This window comes from Eptatretus burgeri, chromosome 5 (assembly GCF_056783735.1).
Source record: "Eptatretus burgeri isolate ZD-2024b chromosome 5, Ebu_testis_v1, whole genome shotgun sequence".
Lineage (NCBI taxonomy): Eukaryota > Metazoa > Chordata > Myxini > Myxiniformes > Myxinidae > Eptatretus > Eptatretus burgeri.
Window position 1 is genome coordinate 14,840,515 of NC_140965.1, and position 20,159 is coordinate 14,860,673.

Sequence of the window (20,159 nt, forward strand, 5' to 3'; positions counted from 1 at the left end):
CCCCAACCCTGCTTCCGTCCGCACACCCCAACCCTGCTTCCGTCCGCACACCCCAACCCTGCTTCCGTCCGCACACCCCAACCCTGCTTCCGTCCGCACACCCCAACCCTGCTTCCGTCCGCACACCCCAACCCTGCTTCCGTCCGCACACCCCAACCCCTGCTTCCGTCCGCACACCCCAACCCTGCTTCCGTCCGCACACCCCCAACCCTGCTTCCGTCCGCACACCCCAACCCTGCTTCCGTCCGCACACCCCAACCCTGCTTCCGTCCGCACACCCCAACCCTGCTTCCGTCCGCACACCCCAACCCTGCTTCCGTCCGCACACCCCAACCCTGCTTCCGTCCGCACACCCCAACCCTGCTTCCGTCCGCACACCCCAACCCTGCTTCCGTCCGCACACCCCAACCCTGCTTCCGTCCGCACACCCCAACCCTGCTTCCGTCCGCACACCCCAACCCTGCTTCCGTCCGCACACCCCAACCCTGCTTCCGTCCGCACACCCCAACCCTGCTTCCGTCCGCACACCCCAACCCTGCTTCCGTCCGCACACCCCAACCCTGCTTCCGTCCGCACACCCCAACCCTGCTTCCGTCCGCACACCCCAACCCTGCTTCCGTCCGCACACCCCAACCCTGCTTCCGTCCGCACACCCCAACCCTGCTTCCGTCCGCACACCCCAACCCTGCTTCCGTCCGCACACCCCAGCCCTGCTTCCGTCCGCACACCCCAACCCTGCTTCCGTCCGCACACCCCAACCCTGCTTCCGTCCGCACACCCCAACCCTGCTTCCGTCCGCACACCCCAACCCTGCTTCCGTCCGCACACCCCAACCCTGCTTCCGTCCGCACACCCCAACCCTGCTTCCGTCCGCACACCCCAACCCTGCTTCCGTCCGCACACCCCAACCCTGCTTCCGTCCGCACACCCCAACCCTGCTTCCGTCCGCACACCCCAACCCTGCTTCCGTCCGCACACCCCAACCCTGCTTCCGTCCGCACACCCCAACCCTGCTTCCGTCCCGCACACCCCAACCCTGCTTCCGTCCGCACACCCCAACCCTGCTTCCGTCCGCACACCCCAACCCTGCTTCCGTCCGCACACCCCAACCCTGCTTCCGTCCGCACACCCCAACCCTGCTTCCGTCCGCACACCCCAACCCTGCTTCCGTCCGCACACCCCAACCCTGCTTCGTCCGCACACCCCAACCCTGCTTCCGTCCGCACACCCCAACCCTGCTTCCGTCCGCACACCCCAACCCTGCTTCCGTCCGCACACCCCAACCCTGCTTCCGTCCGCACGCCCCAACCCTGCTTCCGTCCGCACACCCCAACCCTGCTTCCGTCCGGACACCCCAACCCTGCTTCCGTCCGCACACCCCAACCCTGCTTCCGTCCGCACACCCCCACCCTGCTTCCGTCCGCACACCCCAACCCTGCTTCCGTCCGCACACCCCAACCCAGCTTCCGTCCGCACACCCCAACCCTGCTTCCGTCCTCACACCCCAACCCTGCTTCCGTCCGCACACCCCAACCCTGCTTCCGTCCGCACACCCCAACCCTGCTTCCGTCCGCACACCCCAACCCTGCTTCCGTCCGCACACCCCAACCCTGCTTCCGTCCGCACACCCCAACCCTGCTTCCGTCCGCACACCCCAACCCTGCTTCCGTCCGCACACCCCAACCCTGCTTCCGTCCGCACACCCCAACCCTGCTTCTGTCTGTACACCCCACCCCTGCTTCCATCCGTACAACATCTATCAGGATGCATTACCAACTGCTGCCATTTTCCTTACATAACGTGTCACAATACTCTGTACATCCCCACTAACACAGTTATATTTTGCAATTTTAAACAAAATCTTTAAGCTTATATTGAAAATACATTTGCTGCAAATAACGTATTCTGCAGTCATAAAGATAAGACGTGCAATTTTAAGCACAAACAACCGACTTGTATTTGTTGCCATATTGTACGATATGAGCTGATTATAGAAGTGGGCTAAAAGTACAGTGTTGGAAAAGCTGGAACAGTGCGTCAGTATGTGCAATGGAGGGTAAGGTGTTGCACTCACAGTGTTGAACTGCCGGATGATATGGACAAGTCAGGTGGGTAAAATGTGCAGCACGGAATGGCTTGCAGGCGCTCTTTCTCCATTGTATGTGAAAAGTCATAATTATGGCCAAATCGCGTATCGGACCTCAGAGCGTTCTGCACGTACACACACGTGAAAATATGCAACGACATGCTTCGTTTGCTTCAGGAAGTGCAGCATAATCTCAGTGACCCCTCGATACACAAATACAGGAGGTAATGGAAATGAATGGCTATGTTGAATGGAACTGCTAATATACACCACCCATCATTGTGTACCAAACCACATTTGTGAAGCCAAAAATAACCGGCATCACAAAATAGAATGAAAGGAGGAAAAAGGTAAGGAAATTGATGGGAAAAATAAAGGGAGTCAAAGAGCCGAGACATCATTATCCCCACACTTTTTGAAAAAAAACAAGGGGCATATTGCTATCGGCTCTGTTTGTCCGTCTATCCGTCCGTCACACTATCTACTCCTAAACGGTTGTGCAGAAATTCACGAAACTTGGTTATGATCACCACCTGGCATGAAGGTGTGAGATCAGTGTCATTTTAGTCCCGTTCCCTGGGGCTCTGGACTTACTTGGTCAAAAGGTCAAATACAAAAAAAAAAATTGCAATTTCAGGCACATTTTAGCTCACCTGGAACGTAGTTCTGGGGAGCTTATGGTATGGCGCGCCGTCTGTCCGTCAGTCAGTCTGTCTGTCTGTCCATCAGTCAGACAGTCTGTCAGTCAGTCCATCTGTCCATCAGTCAGTCCATCCGTTTATCCACATATACTTTCAACTTCTTCTCTGAAACTGCACATACGATTTCGATGAAACTTTACCAAAACGTGCATCACCGTGTATGTACCAAAGTTTGTTCATGGCATTATTTAAAATATAAAATAAAAAAAAACAATAGGGCCCTGAGAGGGTTTACGGGGGTTGCCCCCAAAAACAGGTATTTGCTTTCTTCTCACAAACTACACCAACAATTCTGATGAAACTTGACCACAACCTTCATCACCTGTGATGTGCCAAAGTTTGTTCACACCATTAAAATATATATATATATATTAATAATAAATATTGAAAAAAATTATATTGGGGTTTGAGGGGATCTATGATGCGAGTTTACAGGGGGGGGGGATTCCCCCCCCCTCCAAAAAAGATATTTGCTTTCTTCTCAGCAACTACTCACAGTTCTGATGAAACTTGACTAAAACCTTCATCACAACCCTCCCATCTGGAAACCCCCTTTTTTTTGGAAACCCCATCCCCATCGGGAAGAAGTCCTTTCATTCAAGCTTCTGAGTCTCACTATCTGCCATGATCTTTCCTGGGAAAGCTACATTTCCAACCTCACCTCCAAAGCCAGTCGCTGACTGGGAATCCTCCATCGTGCAAAGTCCTTCCTCGGCCCACCTGAGCTGCTAACCACATACAAAGCTTTTGCCTGCAGTCTGATGGAGTACACCTCTCCCCTCAGGGCTGGTGCTCCTGCCTCTCACCTTTCTCGGCTTTACGCTGTGGAAACCAAGGCATTTCGGATCATTGGTATCTCCCACGATGAGGCTGAGTCTTTGGCCCTTACACTCTTTCACCGCAGGCAGGTCGGTGGTCTTTCTGTCTTCCAGTCTCCTCTCCAGCATCGTGCCCCCCCCCTTGCTCTTCTGTGATATGTCCCCTCCATATTTCCGCAGGACGCTCAAGGTCCGCCAACAACCCCCTTCCTGTAAAACTACCAAAATCACGAATCACTGCTCACCTTCACTCTTTCATTCCTCTTTTCCCCCACCTTTGGAATAATCTCCCTCACTCTGTTCAAACCCATTCTTCTCTCCAGACCTTCAAAACAGGTGTTCACCACCACCTCTTATCTTCCCCCATCCAAAACCTTGATCTTTTCTACCCCCGTTAATCCACCCCAAACCCACCCTCTTCAAGTTCCCTGCTTTCCTTCCTGAAAGTCCCTGTAATGTCCATCTTTATACCCCATGTTCTCCACCCCACCCCATCCCTCTCCCTTCCACAGATCTTCTAATGTCTCTATTCCTCTCTGTTTTGTCCTTCCCCCTCTCACCCTTTGCTGTGCATTGTGTGTTAGCTCTCAAATGAGCCTCGACAAGGTATACAAAAAAATAAAATCACGTGATGTACCAAAGATTGTTCATCGCATGAAAAATAATAAAAATAAAAATAGAATAAAAATTGGGGTCTATGGGAGTCTGCGGGGGGGGTTGCCCCCCAAAAGGGTATTTGCTTTTTTTCTCTGAAACTACACACACGATTTTGATGAAACTTGACCACAACCTTCATCACCCGCGATGCACTAAAATTTATTCACGACAAAAAAATATATATATCCATAGGTATTTACTTTCTTCTGCATTATATATTCTGTGGGTCATCCATGCCAACCAGTGGTTCTTATCCAGTCCTGGGGTTATCTTATCCAGCTGCTACCAGGTGAGCACCCAGCCGTATTGCCCCGATGTTTAAACATTGTTTTGATGAACCCTTGTGTATGCAATCAAGATTGGGGGACGTACGAAATATGGAACAATTTTTTGATTTGAACCCCGGTTCATATCCCAGAGATCAGAAATCCCTGTGACTTAAGGTCACAGGGATCAAAAGAGAACTTCTTTTAACTGAAAATTTGATAGTGGGTCATTCCTGGTGGAACTTTTTGCCACCTTTCAACCTTGCTTTTGGTGGGAAGTGTGGGGATTTGCGATGGCGTGCCACGGACTTCGCTCTCGTCAAATATTGCTAGATACTTTAAAAGCCATAAAATCGACAGAAAATGACATTTGGCAGAGCAAAAAACCACATTCATGACATAAAATTCACAACACAAACGTACGACATTCCTAACAAGAAAAAGAGCAAAATAATCACGCCATAAACTGAACATCAACATGTAGACATATTAAACATGTTTAAACTGGGCTACATGAAGGCAACATCAGGCTTTAGTGTGAGGACTCCAAAGGTATGTCAAAGGCTAATGGAGTAATTAAATTAATTACATACCTGCACTTTGGGAAGGTTTTGATAACGCCAGGCTATACGCATCTCCTCCTTCTCGGTGCTGAGCGTCTGAACCGGAGTTGGAGGTTCCACTTGTGGTTGAGCACATGACCTTCCAAACTGTGGTGCATTTCGATCTCCTTGCGCCAAGGGTTCTTCAAGGATCACAGCAGGCAGAGACTGCCAGAACACACGACAAATTGGACACAAAGGCAACTGAATCTGCATGGAAGGTTCAGCAGATTTAAAGGGATGTCAGTACGAAACTTATCTGGACAAAATTCCTCAAACAGAAGTGGTTCGATGGGGGAGGGGAAAAAAAAAAAAAAAAAAAAAAAAAAAAAAAAAAAAAAACTTAATGCTGTCACTGTGGTTTCCATGAATCTACTTCTGCAGGTATAGACAGCCAGCATTGATTGGAGAAGCTTATCCGGTAGTGGGAATAGCACTTAAAGCAAACTCAGCTCGCCATCTCAAAGAACCCTGTGCAGAAAATCTTCTGTTGAGTGGATTATCATTCCCTAATTTGCAGATTTTCTGTATCACATGAATTTGTAGCACTGTATCACATTTGCAGATTTTCTGTATTTTTTTTTGTGGGGGCCGAAAGCACTTCCCCTTTAATCTCCTCAATTCACCTGACTCAGTTCTACTCACTGGGCTCTTTTAATATAACTTGACATGGCTAACATGAAATTTGCAATTCAAATTGTCTTTTAAACATAATTTTCAACATTTAGACAAAAGAGTGGCAATTTCAAAACACAACACAACACACACACTCATCTTCTCCTTCTAATATATCGTATAATTTCTCTTTTGGCTATGAAACCAAACAATATATTTATGAGCCCCCAAAACTCATGAAGCTACCACCTCAACCCCTCCCATGATTAATGGTAAATGTCATCTATTTAAACTTACCCTGTACATGCACCAGCCTCCAGTAGGTCCTTCCCATCGTTGTTCAGAAGAACCTAACCAGATAAACAGTCCATTCACGGGTCGTGATCCGTCGGAGATTCGTGTCGTGCATGCCCATTCATTCGAGCCTTGACTGGCCCACCTGGTTGGGAGTTTGCAGGATGGGTGCCCATTCAGCGAGCTGAGAAAGTTCTCCAAATCCTTTGTTGTGCAGAAGCACAGTCCTTTCTCTCAGGTACTTTTCCAAGTATTTTCAGCTTCTTTCAGAAGCTTAGTGAGCCATTCCAAGTAACAATCCTCATCTCCCACACACGATACACAGTACTTTATATGTCCGCTCGAACACCCCCGTTTCCTGGGGTTTCGACGCATGCGCACCATGTATTCTGGAGCCGAATAAGTCATTTCAAAAGTTCCCTACTAACGCTTCAAATGGTGTTCACTGTACGTCAATGCAGCCCAAATGAGCGACTACCTTTCCTTGGTGGGACTCAAATTTAATGATTATACCTATAGTATAAATAAATAATTGAAAGCAAATTGTTTGGCTGTTTTCCTCCAGCAGTTCAGGCTCGTGAAACAGCTGGTGCATATATTATATATATATATATATATATATATATATATATATATATATATATATATATATATATATATATATATATATATATATATATATATATATATATATATATATATATATTGTTACGGTTCTAGGAACCGTATGCATACAAACATACAGTTGTCCCGAAGTTAGTTATGCCATTAAGATTATGTGCAGATAGAACCCCTCCTTGTGTGTCGTGGGAAAGCAAAAGGGGGTGTGTTGCGATCTGTTTTTTAGTGAGATTAATAAATCTTTATATCCCCTCCATTACGATCCACGGTACCATAGCGCTTGCAGCCCTCGGTTCGCTGGCCACAGCGCACCATTGTCCACCTGCGTCTCTGGAGCCTCGTTTTTCCGAGGCAGAATCTTCACGGCCGCAGTTCCTTTTCGGCTTCCCCAAACGTTCCAATTCCTTCTTGACGGGTCCAGACACGCGTTGAGTGGGCGGGCTTTCCCGGCCTGGCCGAAATCCCACCCAGAAAGGGCGGACCCCATGAAGGCCCTGTCCAATCAGGGCGGACGGTGACGTCAGCTTCGCAAGGGCCCCTCTCTGACCTTGGGGATCTATAAATTACGACACCATCCTCAGAGTAGAGTGTTGAGAGAGTCGGAGAGTTCGTTGTTGGTAGTGCTGAGAGAGTCGGAGAGTTCGTTGTTGGTCGTGCTGAGAGAGTCGGAGAGTTCGTTGTTGGTCGTGCTGAGAGAGTCGGAGAGTTCGTTGTTGGTCGTGCTGAGAGAGTCGGAGAGTTCGTTGTTGGTAGTGTTAAGAGAGTCGGAGAGTTCGTTGTTGGTAGTGCTGAGAAAGTCGGAGAGTTCGTTGTTGGTAGTGCTGAGAGAGTCGGAGAGTTCGTTGTTGGTAGTGCTGAGAGAGTCAGAGAGTTCATTGTTGGTTGAGTGAGAGAGTTCGGTGGGTTCGTTGGCTGGTTGCAAAGAAAGAAGGAAGGTCGTTAGTTGGGCGGTTGAGTTGGTCCCTTGGTTGTTAGTTGAAGGAGGAAGGTCGTGATCACAGAGGGACTGCCCACGTCTCACCTCGGCAGCCCGTCTGTTGTGCTGGTCCGAGTACACCCGACCTTGACCGGGTCTCTCGTTGGGTCCTGTCTGCTGCCCTGTTCTACCTTGGACTCTGCACTCTCCACCCAGGCTCCTTTGCAGACACAGTCTCCACATTTGCGGCTGTGGGCCAAACTGCACGACCTCCGTCGGGTGCCACACCACGGAGCGTCCCTTATCTCGGAACGTTCAGGTACCTAAAGAACTGCGATCTCAGCTCCCTCCCTCCGTGGCTGCAAATGTCCTTTGCCATTCAACAAGGTTTATTTTGTCCGAGTGTGTGTCTGAGTGTGTGGCGCCTGTCTTATAAGTAGCATTGTATAAGTTATTTGATCATTGTAAATATTGCCTGTATTATTGTCGTGACAAGTCTGCTCTGTGTCCTCTTTTGTAAGTTGCTGTAAAATTGTCGCACTACATCTCTCTTCTGTCTCCTGCATAACACACCGATAAACCTGTTCCTGTACCACATGAATTTCCTCGCTTAGTGTAAATAAATTATTGGAGAAATGTTCCCAGTTAGTTTTTGTCCTTTCCTTCATTGGTCCAGCATGGTTCGGATCTGAATTTAGCCAGGTCTTTATCCCCGATAATCTGTTCATTCTAGCCGGTACATCTTTGGCAGTTCCACTCGGCTGCATCCGATCCAGAGTTGGCAGTTGGTACTCTACTGTAGTTGGTGGAGTGATCCGGTTCGGGAAAGGTGTACCGAGGGTGTGGTTCCCCCGTAGTCGAAACCGCATAGTTTTGTTTTGTTTTTTTTGTGTACCTTGGTCGAGGCTCGTATGAGAGCAAACACACAACTCACAGCAAGGAGGCATGAGACAAGAGGGGCGGGAGTGGAAGGGACAAAACAGTGGGGAACAGACACATTAGGTGAACTGTGGAAGGGAGAGGGATGGGGATGGGACGGGGAACATGGCGAAGAGAAGATGGACATTTCAGGGACTTTCAGGAAGGAAAGCAGGAGAAATGAAGGAAGTGGGCTTGGGTGGATTATCGGGGGTAGAAAAGATCGAGGATTTGGATGGGGGAAGATAAGAGGTGGTGGTGAACAGCTGTTTTGAAAGCCTGGAGGGAAGAATGGGAAAGAATAGAGTGAGGAAGTTTATTCCAAAGGCGGGAAAAAAGAGGAATGAAAGAGTGAAGATGAGCAGTGATTCGTGATTTTGGTAGTTTTACCAGAAGGGGGTTGTTGGCGGACCTTGAGCGTCCTGTGGAAATGTGGTGGGGACAAATCGCAGAGAGAGCAGGGGGGGCAAGGCTGGAGAGGAGTCGGTCGAAGACAGAAAGACCACCGACCAACCTGCGGTGATTGAGTGAGAGGCCCAAAGACTCAGCTTCATTGCGGGAGATGCCGATGATCTTAAATGCCCTGGTTTCGACAGCGTTAAGCCGAGAAAGGTGGGAGGCAGGAGCACCAGCCCAGAGGGGAGAGCAGTACTCCATCAGGCTACGGACAAAACCTTTGTAAGTGGTCAGGAGCTCAAGAGGGCCGAGGAAGGACTTAGCACGACGGAGGATTCCCAGTCGGCGACTGGCTTTTGAGGCGAGGTTGGAAATGTGACTTTCCCAGGAAAGGTCATGGCAGATAGTGAGACCTAGAAGCTTGAAAGAAAAGACTTCTTCCAGAGGATTGTTGAGAAAGTGGATGGGGGTGTTTTGTAAACGGTCCTTTCGAAGAGACATAGTGAGAGTGTGAGATTTGTCTGGATTGAAAGACATGTTCCACGTGTTGGACCAGTTTGTGATTTTATCCAGATCTGCAGTGAGCGAAGAAGCTGCTGCTTGCCGGTCTGAGGGATGACAGATGGTACGGCAGAGGGTGGAGTCGTCGGCAAAGAGAAATAGAGGATTTTCCAAAGAGTCCGAGAGATCATTGATGAAAACCAGAAAAAGAACAGGGCCCAGAACGCTACCTTGAGGAACTCCAGCCTGCACAGGAAGAGGGGATGAAAGAACTCCATTTAGGGCCACACGTTGACTGCGACAGGAGAGGAAGTCTGCGAGCCACGAGTGGAGATGGCCTTGAATACCATGGGAAGAGAGTTTGGTGAGTAGGGCAGGGTGCCAGACTGTGTCAAAAGCACGTGATATGTCCAGGGATACGGCTCGGATTTCTTGTCTGGCATTGAGGACCTCCATCCATTGATGGGAGAGCAGAAGCAGCATATCCAGGGTAGAGTGACCTGGTCTGAAACCAAATTGATGATTGGAAATCAAGCCATTGGAGAAGAGGAAGGATTTCATATCTGAAGCAATGATGGATTCCATCACCTTGCTGATGATTGGGAGAAGGCTGATTGGTCTGTAGTTATAGGGATCTGTTTTTGCACCTTTTTTATGCAGGGCAGTGATGTTAGCAGATTTCCAAGCAGATGGCAGATGACCTTGGGCAAATGAGAGGGTGAATAGAACAGAGAGAGGGTGAGCAAGAGCAGAAGAGCAGGTAAATTAGTTATTAATTAGTTAGGTAAATTAGTTAATTAATTAGGTAAATTAATTAAAAGATAGTTAATTAGGTAAATTGGTTAGAGACAAATAGACCCTACGCTACGCGGTTGAGATATTGGCGACCACGGTTGGTTAAACGACCCGCCGGCTCACAGAGTTATCCGAGTGACGGCCTACAATTCCGGGGAGTTTGGTGGGAGACGACGCAAGCTTTCCCCACCTTGTGGTCGTTCTCACCACCGACCCCCAGCCCACAACAATATATATATATATATTATATATATATATATATATATATATATATATATATATATATATATATATATATATATATATATGTAATGCAAGGACATCACTGTACTTTTACATCAATAATGAGAACATTAGAAGGCAATGGCTATATCAACACAGTATATACGGGATTTGAACCCAGCATTTCAACATCTTTAACCATGTGCTCCGATAAGAACAAGCCAAGCTAACACCATTTCCATACATGCTCATCGTTGGTTTGTCCATCGATCCCCACTTCAAACGTCCTGCTTGGTGTCAACACAAACCTGGCAAATCTCATCCGGATGCAAATCCACGGAGGCCACAAAGAGACCGTGGTGTGACACCACTCCTTCAGCCAAGAAATACTTCAACAACACACGAGAGTAGTTTCCAAAAGCATCTTCTTCTGCAAGCAGCACACAAGATGAACACATAGCAAGTTATTTTGTGCAGGAAACACCGACTTCCAACGCATGTGAGATTAACTTCAGGTTCGCTACACACCATATCATTAACCCTGACATGCCAAGAATAAAAGTACAAGTTAGTAAAATGCTCCGTTGCCACAGAAGAACATTTACCAAAAAAAAAAAATAACATTTTACAATGAAGTTACTTCGTCTTGAGATTACCCTGGCTTAAGGTCAGAAACCATATTGGAAGTAGATCAATAAATAAATAAAAAAGTTTAAAAATTGGGATACGAGGCAAATGAGAAACTTACAAACACCTATGATGTATAACATACAGGAAGTGGTGTTCTTTGAGAAACTACACACAAATACATTCATCCTTTTTTACCAGTTTCAGTGGTGGAATGGTTTGAGGGTCTGCTTTAAGTCTGGGAGGTCAACAGTTGGAACCCCGTCTGACTCATACCAAGGACTTAGACATTGTACATGCTGCTTCCTTCCTTGATACTCAGCAATTAAAAAGGATAAAAAACACAGACAAGCAACCATCGGTTGGTAATAATAGCACGGACTCTGATGGGCCTCATGGCCTCCTCCTGCTTCAAAGTTCCTTGTAAGCGAACTGATCCACACGATAAAAGAGGTGTGCGTGTGCGCATTTTCGTTGTCTTCTCCATATATGGGTTTCAGAAGGTGGAATGGAGCGTGTGTGTGTGTGTGTGTGATACCATTTTCTCAGAGATGACCAAACAGATATTTGTCAAACTTTCAGAGGTTCATCAGGGAGTGTTTCAGGAAAAAAAAAAAAATCGAAATAAAAATATAACTTGTATATAAATATATATTTTTTTAATCTCTTGAAAGTACCAAAGCCTTTGTGGCGAAGTGAGAGGTAATATTGTTGCAGAGCCGGGTATCGGTTGCGAGCACGACCGCTAGGTGGAGCAGTAGGGTTGACGCGACCGGACACCCGGAAAACTCCGAGGGTACGGGTCCCTCTCCGGACCGTGAATAGTCAATAATTTGACTGCATGGGGTAGGGTTAATTGCCAAACTTCAATATACCTAATTACCCACGCGGACAAAGCTACCGAGTATTCACACCTTCGACGGCACTCGTCGAGTCGAGCCGTTAGCGTGTCCGACCCGTGCGTATGGTTGCCGAAGTACCGTCGGTCCAAATGTACATTTACAGCGGCAACAGCCTTTGTAATTCACCAACACGCACCATGCTAAGCCAATGGAAGAAACACAGAACCGAGCTGATACAATTAACAAATGGAGTATTTATTCACAGTAATCGGGGAAACGAGGAAAGCACGTAAGGGCAGAGTTATCACGACTAATGGAGAATGCAAATTTACACACAAGCACTTAAACAATTCCTACTTAAAGACGAGCCCACAGACAGAAGCACACCCAAAAGAAACGGACGCAAAATGGTCTTTATTATCCCTTCAGCTTGGAGGGAAGTCGAGCTGAGGGACGATAAAGTCGCTGGCTACCTGGCCGTGAGCGCACGGCTCGACGTCCAAACCTTCCTGGAGCACCAGTCGGCACGAAAGGACCAAGGGCAGCCGACGCAGGCCACGCCAGTGACGAGATGACCCGGGAACCAGAGCACGCCGGTGACAGGATCCGCCGGGAACCAGAACACGCGCTTGTGAAGACGGGGTGCAAATGCTTTCCGACCCGCTCGAGCAGATCCACCCGATTATTTGCTCTCCATTCCTTTTGTCGCTCTCGGTCCGCTCATCGTGGCCCACGCTCTCATTGGGTGGGACACGACGCATTCCCTTATTTGGTGCGCAGCCAAGCGAACCGGTTCATGACCATATTTGGAAATGGAATTCCATCCCCAAACGAATTCCAAACACACCCGCATACCAGCGAGCACGCGGAGAATGCCGGGAGCAGAGGGTTGTTGCTGTGAGAGCGAAGATGGCGTTGTTGTTGTAGATGTAGTAGCTGTAGTTGTTGTTGTGAGTGATGTAAAAATCCTGACTATCAAAATAACTCACAGCGCATGTACATTTATTCACCCATTAAACGAGGGACGGGGACCCCAACTAAAAAAAACACATACTTACCGATATAACTGTTCTATAGGACCTGTATGTTGAGTGCTCATGGCTTCCAGATTCGTAACAATATTAAATGATCCGTGAACCCATTCCTTAGTGGGTGTGGGGAAGTGGATTTAGGCCCCAAAAAAAAAATATATTTTTTTTTTGATTTCTTCAAAATGACATTAGGATTAGAATCGCACTGGGCAAGGCCAGGTACCCATGATCGTGTTACATATCCTGAAGTGGAAAAAAAAACAACACAAGTTCAGGGGGAAAGGTCACGTGATACCCACAATGCATCCCACAATGCATCCCAAATGCACCACCACCACCACAAGGATTAGTCAACCTCAGGATAAATGATGATGTTTGAAGATTTCACCGACCTATAAGCAGCAGCGTTCCCACAGCTAGGCCCCCACCTGAGAAAACACAAACTGTGTTAAGTTCAAAGCTTCGATTGACCGAAAACCCAAAACATCAAATCGATAAACCAAAGGCACGATCCGCACACAAAACCTAAATATATATATATATATATATTTTTTTTTCTTCAGTAACTGCGTGCTCATGTGAAATGCCACCTAACAGGTAATCTAACGAAGGGACTCCAGTTGACACGAGGAGTTGACTGTTTTGCAAAGAAGGTCTCGTTCCTGGAATTTGAGCAATTTTGATCCGAGACTTCTGAAAACTCGTGCGGCCGGGAGCCGCCATGACGACGCGAAATCTCGCGATAACTGCGTGCTCATGGGAAATAAATTATTCATTTCAAGATCTCGCGATAACTGAACTCTAAATTACTTTCATTCCGACTCCGAAATGTAAAATCACGGTGCTATATTTATTTACCTTGTGCATACATAACCCACATGTTCGTCGTCCTGTAATTTTGTTTATTTTACCGAAAAAAAATTTTCAATGCCTAAAAAGCTTGCAATCCTCACGCCGATTATACACCACCTGTGATGCCAACAGCTGCAACACCGCCTCAGCGATCAAACGGCACAAGGCGAGAAATTGTGAGAAGTCAGCAACAGCTGGCACGAATTATAAGAAATGGGGAGAATAACGAGAATTGTTGGTGTGATCAAAGCTAAATTGTGATGCGAAGTCTGACTGGGGTGGGGGGGGGGATTTAATGACTGGTACAAACGAATATTTGTTCAAGCTGAGGCGATACTTTCACCTGGCATCACGAACTCGGTGATGAATCGATCAGCCGGTGTTCGATCGTGTCATCGTGGACCGATATCAGTTAAAGAGCGCAATTCGCACTCGATTTTGAGCATTTATTACTTGCCAACGCTTTTAAACATTAATTTTAAAGGAACAACCGTACTTTGGCAGAGCAAAGCTAGTGCAGCCCTTGTCTCCTGGATTCGATGTACAACGTGCTGGTTCACCTATCACCGGATAAGGTGGACCTTGGGTAAGGATTAAGGTCAACAGCCCCACAGGAGGATTGCTATCCGTGGATATGTGCAGAGAGGTCTTCGATTTGTGACTGTATTTGATTCGTGACTGTGCGTTAGGTGAAGCCAGCGCGCCTTCCAGATCACCATACAGCCGCAGCTGGGGTCTGGAGATGCAGCTGCCCCATCCCGGGACGCCTTGAGGGAAGAAGGGATTAGGGCGCAGTGTACCGAGGGACAGCTGCATCTCTCCAACGGGGGACGCACTGGACCGTGTACAGACATCCATCAGCTGTACACAATTAAAAACAACTTCTCATGCACCCTGACGACCCCACCACCTCTCCCTCCAGGCCCCACCACCTATCCCTCCAGGCCCCACCACCTATCCCTCCAGGCCCCACCACCTATCCCTCCAGGCCCCACCACCTCTCCCTCTAGGCCCCACAACCTCTCCCTCCAGGCCCCACCACCTCTCCCTCCAGGCCCCACAACCTTTCCCTCCAGGCCCCACAACCTCTCCCTCCAGACCCCACAACCTCTCCCTCCAGGCCCCACCACCTCAGTCTATTGATAAGACTGCTGCAGATGAACGAATTAAATAAAAAAAAAATTTTTTCATAAAACTTTTAAATACCGACGATTAATTACCCTGAGTAATAAAATAACAAGTCTGGAGACGGCAATGATTCACGAGCAGTATTTGACGATGTAGATTGTTTCAGAAGTCAAGGATGAGACAATGTGATCATTATTGACCAAGTTATAAAAAATGATCAACATGATGTGGTACTAGTGACAGGTTATTAGCTGAAAAATGTCGAAAACCTGGTTTCTTTCAACAACTTTCAAAATTTGACCTTTGCATAACCTTTAAAGATCAAAAAACAATGCTGTGGACATTAAAATAAGGAAACAGGATACGTGCTATAGCTTATTGGAGTTAGTTCGTCGAAGAAGGTCAAAAACCCGGTTCGATTCTCACAACTTTGAAAATTTGGCCTTTGTGAACTTTAAACGTCAAAGGTCAAGGATTATGACCTTTGGTGTAAAACTTCCTCTGGAACATTCCAGGAGCAATATAACGTCATATAGGCTGTATGGCATTTCGCACTCTTCGGATTATCCATACTTTGATGAAATCAGTGTAAAAACAAACGAAGGGGGCGCCACGGGCAAGGTGTTCGAGATAGAGCAAAATGGTTTCAAGACTTTAGGTGGGCAATGACCTCAAGATTATGCATAAAAAATATTGTAAACCGAGCTCTCAAATTTGGGCGGTCGTATGATTTTTATGTCAAAATTCGCAATTTTCTAAGTTCGTGACCTTGTGACCTTGAGCTTGGGATGAAAATGAAAAATCGAGCTCCGTGGGGCTATGCAGGTGCCATTGGGCTAACCAAATACCGAAACCCCTGCCAGATTAGACAAACCCCCTCGGGGAAGATGTAAATTGAAATCGGCTACCACCTAAAAACACGTTTTTTTTGGCATGGCTCCGCCCATAATGGGCGCACCACGCCCATTCTCAGGAAAACACAACTAAATCATGATATAAACCTCCCACCAAAATTTTATCAGGATCGGATCAAAACCCACATTGCTATGCTCGGGACAGACACAGACAGACATACAGACAGACATACAGACAGACAGACAGACAGACACACACCAATAACGAATATAGTGGTCACTTACTGACTCGTGAACCAATTAATGAAACCTTAATCATAAAATCGACGTTTGTCTGATTGGTTCGTCCAAGGACTGCTGTGTGTCCTCGTTTTGGTGTCCGTTTACCTCTTTGATCGTTTGGCCTCCAATTCCAGTTTTACATCAACTCCTAATTTTCACCGCTTTGGAGAAAAAATAATAATTAATTGGTTCAATTTTTGGGAAAACGAAGGTTCTTCAGAAATTTGTGGCACCTGTCGTAATTTTACCCTGTGCACGCGAAGCGAAAAGCGGAGTAATAAGCACTTGGTTCACGTCTGTCTGTCTGCATGTCTGCCCTTCTTGTCTACAGACGTCACCGCTTCGTGATGGAGGACCAACTTGCTATCAATTGAATGTAATATTCTGAACATTAATCGGAAAACAATCCTGCAGTTTAACAGTATAGTAGGGTCATTTACAGCAATTCCGTGACCGTAGAGAGCATAGGTTCGTTTCTCAGTGGATTTGTCTTCTATGAGGGTTAAATAATTTTTTTTTAGCCCCCATGCCCCTCGCAAATATGCGGGCTAACCCCGTGAGAGCCCCAAATCCAAGATGGCCACTGTCGGCCATGTTGGAAATCATCTTTTCAATGGTTTGGCCTACAATGCTACACAGTATATGTATTCTGGGACTTTTTGGGTCAAGGAATTCATATTTGATGTTGGTTTGATGATTTGACCTACTTTTGACCTTCAAATACAAGATGGCTGCTGACTTTCAGCTGGGAAAGGTCAATTTTTCAATGTTGTCCGAGAGCCTTCATAATAGGCTCTAATGAAAGCTCTTTTCATGCTGAGTTGAGGTATCGACAGTAGAACTATAAGTAAATGCACAGAGGTCATCTCAGTGGTTAAAAAAGGTAAACATTTGTGGTTGATGAGGAACGAACCATTGCTCTCCATTGTATTGATAGAACTGCTCGGGCAAGGATAAGTAATGACATCCCACAGTAATGTGGGATGTAATTACTTATCCATGCCCTGGAAACCTCATTGTGGTACTCATGTTCACATATTTTAACTTTATTTTGTCTAAATATTTTTTCAGGCCTACATGTGTGCTGCTCTATACTTCGATAGCATGAACTGAAGATCAAGGTTGAATGAATGCAGCATGAAAGACATTTGAAATTGATCATGTAGAGTACAAGTATAGACTGGTGGTGGTATATAGATCACTTATAGTGCTTGTTTGTTACCTAAAGCAAAATGCCTTATGACTGTGTACTCCAATGTGGCAAGCCATGTAAATCCTCTGATACCATTGGCCAAGGTAAATGGGACAGTTTACAATTAAAAGCCAAAAACTGGTCAGGACATGACAAATTTGGTGATGTTTACATCACCACTTCATGGAAAGATGGGCCAAGGAATCATTTCATGCATCATACATGTTATATATCAATCTCGTCTTCAGACAAGCTTGAAAAAGCCAGACAGCGCAAAAACAAAGAAACCGACATTGCTCAGTGTCCCAGTCGAACATCAACTTCTGAAATGCAAGCGAATAATGCTCTGTGTGATGATGAGACAGAGGAACCATTGCCACCCAAGCGCCTGCGTTCATCTGTGTGTGGGCCTCTCCATGACAAAACAAAATGTGTATGGTGCATGAAGGGTGTGGATGCAAAGAACCCAAACAGAGCACGGGGTAAGCTGTTCAGACTCAACACACATTCAGCATGGCGCTCGTTCGAGCGCCGCACAGTCCTCATAGAAGATATGCAGCTGAGGGATGGCCTCACACAGCTTGTCGAATCAACATCAGCACTGTCAGATCCTTTCGCAAATGATATCATGCACCACAATGCCTGTTGGCTGAAGTATGTCAACAACATAAAATTAAAGCCAAATGATGCAATGCATCTTCAGAATGTGTGTCTCTCAGAGGCAAGGAGTTTGTACTTTAGACATGTGGATTCTGTCCTCTTCACTAAGCATGAGATCCGTTCACTGCAGTCGCTCTTAGCAGACTACAAACATCATCTGTGACTATGGCTATGCAGTGGGCAATGTCAAATCATCATATCTCAAGGACCTACATATTAATGAGTATCAAGAGACAATTGGATTCAAAGAGCAAAGTGAGATGAACAAGAGCGAGTGGGTCTATTATGTTGGGGGAGGAGGTGACTACATTGAGGCTGCCATGTCATCACTGGCAGTGAACACGCATCAGGGTTCTATGAGCATGGGAAAAGCCAGTGTTGGAGAAGGTGATCTCTGATCCTGAGGCGTGAGAGCTCCTAGGACGAGTGGGTGAGAGTCTGGAGTTAGAGGATGAAGTCAGAGCTGATATGAAGGCTTTTGTCCTCTCCAAAGTTTTTGCTGAGAGTGCAGATGTTACCTGTGGGCAGACCAGAGCTTCTAAGTGGCACAAACTGAAGAAGAAGAAGAAGAAGAGTATGATCCGCCTCCCACCTGATGATGACTCGTTGGATCTCCATGTCAAGAGGATGGACTACATCACATATTGCCAGCTCCATTACAACCTGTTAGAGCATCCATCCGCCATTGACCATGGCTGGGAAATTCTGAATGGGAAGTGCCGACCAGTGCACCGCACCCTCCCCCCTTTACCCCAGCGGCTCGTACCTTGTGACTGTTCAGATGAGAATAGTGATGAGAGTACTAGCAATGATGAGAGGAGTGAGGCCGGAGAATCCACAGATTCGGATGAAGACGAGCGGTCCATTAGTTATATTGGAAAGTTGTAAATTCAGGTTAAAGACATTGTACTTCCCTAAAATAGGGGGATATTGATGTAGAAATGCATGCCAATGTATTAGAATATACACATATCACCTCCTGGGGCCTGGAGAGAGAGGTTCACCTCCAGTAATTCAATGACCATGCAGAGCAAAGGTTTGTTCCTCATCAACCACAAATGTTTACCTTTTTTACCATTGAGATGACCTCTGTGCATTTACTTATAGTTCTACTGTCCATACCTCAACTCAACATGAAAAGAGCTTTCGTTAGAGCCTTTTATGAAGGCTCTAGGACAACATTGAAAAATTGACCTTTCCCAACTGAAAATCAGCAGCAATCTTGGATTTGAAGGTCAAAAGTAGGTCAAATCATCAAACCAACATCAAATATGAATTCCTTGACCCAAAAAGTCCCAGAATACATATACTGTGTAGCATTGTAGGCCAAACTATTGGAAAGATGATTTCCAACATGGCCGACAGTGGCCATCTTGGATTTGGGGCTCTCACGGGGTTAGCCCGCATATTTGCGAGGAGCATGGGGTCTAAAAAATTTATTAAACCCTCATAGAAGACAAATCCACTGAGAAACGAACCTATGCTCTCCACGGTCACGGAATTGCTGTAAATGACCCTACTAGTACTTTGGCTCTGAATTTGATTCGATCACATGCACTTGCTGACAGGAGTGTAATGTACTCAAAAGACAGGGACGAAACCTCTGAATTGGGAACAACAGGGTTTAATGGACACGGGCACAACACTGCACAGTATCTTTTACAAATCAAGACTCTCAGGAGGCTTCCAGACACGAGCTGATCCTCTAAGGTAGTGTTTCCCAAACTATGGGTCGCGATCCAAACGTGGGTCGCGAAGGGTCCAAAAATGGGTCGCGAGGACCCCGGCAAAAAAAATTATTTTTATAAATCAAGCGGGTAAAAGGCAATCGCGCAAATGCCACATCATAGGACAGTGCCGTTTGGTACCGTTCCACTCGATAATTCAGCCTGAGGTGCAGCGACACTTCCGTTTCTACCTACTCTTGCCGTTCAGTACCGTTCAGTACTTTGTACCTGCCCAAAACTGTTAACGGCAGGCCAATCATTTCGCCAGCTCGCCTTTCCAATTACTCGCTCTCTCTGCAACCGAAGTAATTTCGTGTGGTGACGAACTCAGTCCGGTCACTTCACATTGGCTGACCGACAAGTCGAGACGCTATTTTGTGTGATGTGCCTTGCTGGCTGGACTGTGCAGAGCAGTTTTCTGCTCCACATTGCGTTGCGTGTTTTGTGTCAGTTAGCCTTGACACTGACTCCACTGACTGATCTAGTCGCCTATTTCGTTTTGCAGGATGGCAAAGCGTTCCTACAAGCAAGCATTTTTGGATGTGGGCTTCACTTC

At 46.7% G+C, this 20,159-nt stretch overlaps 1 protein-coding gene across 3 annotated transcripts in view; it reads right to left on the reverse strand.

The window, feature by feature from the left end:
* Positions 1–13,660, reverse strand: part of ELP4 (elongator acetyltransferase complex subunit 4) — a 50,872-nt gene extending 37,212 nt beyond the window's left edge. For 2 of the 3 annotated variants that reach the window (XM_085883637.1, XM_085883634.1), the window contains exons 1-5: positions 13,499–13,659; positions 13,301–13,336; positions 10,717–10,838; positions 5,122–5,298; positions 2,075–2,211 (exon numbers count right to left, since the gene is read on the reverse strand). In XM_085883637.1, coding sequence (XP_085739763.1) covers positions 2,075–2,211; positions 5,122–5,298; positions 10,717–10,838; positions 13,301–13,336; positions 13,499–13,631 — 605 coding nt within the window. In that variant the 5' untranslated portion in view covers positions 13,632–13,659. Of the gene's footprint in view, positions 1–2,074; positions 2,212–5,121; positions 5,299–10,716; positions 10,839–13,300; positions 13,337–13,498 lie in introns of all 3 variants that reach the window. The other variant, XM_085883636.1, reaches the window with a different exon arrangement.
* Between the last annotated feature and the right edge of the window lie 6,499 nt (positions 13,661–20,159).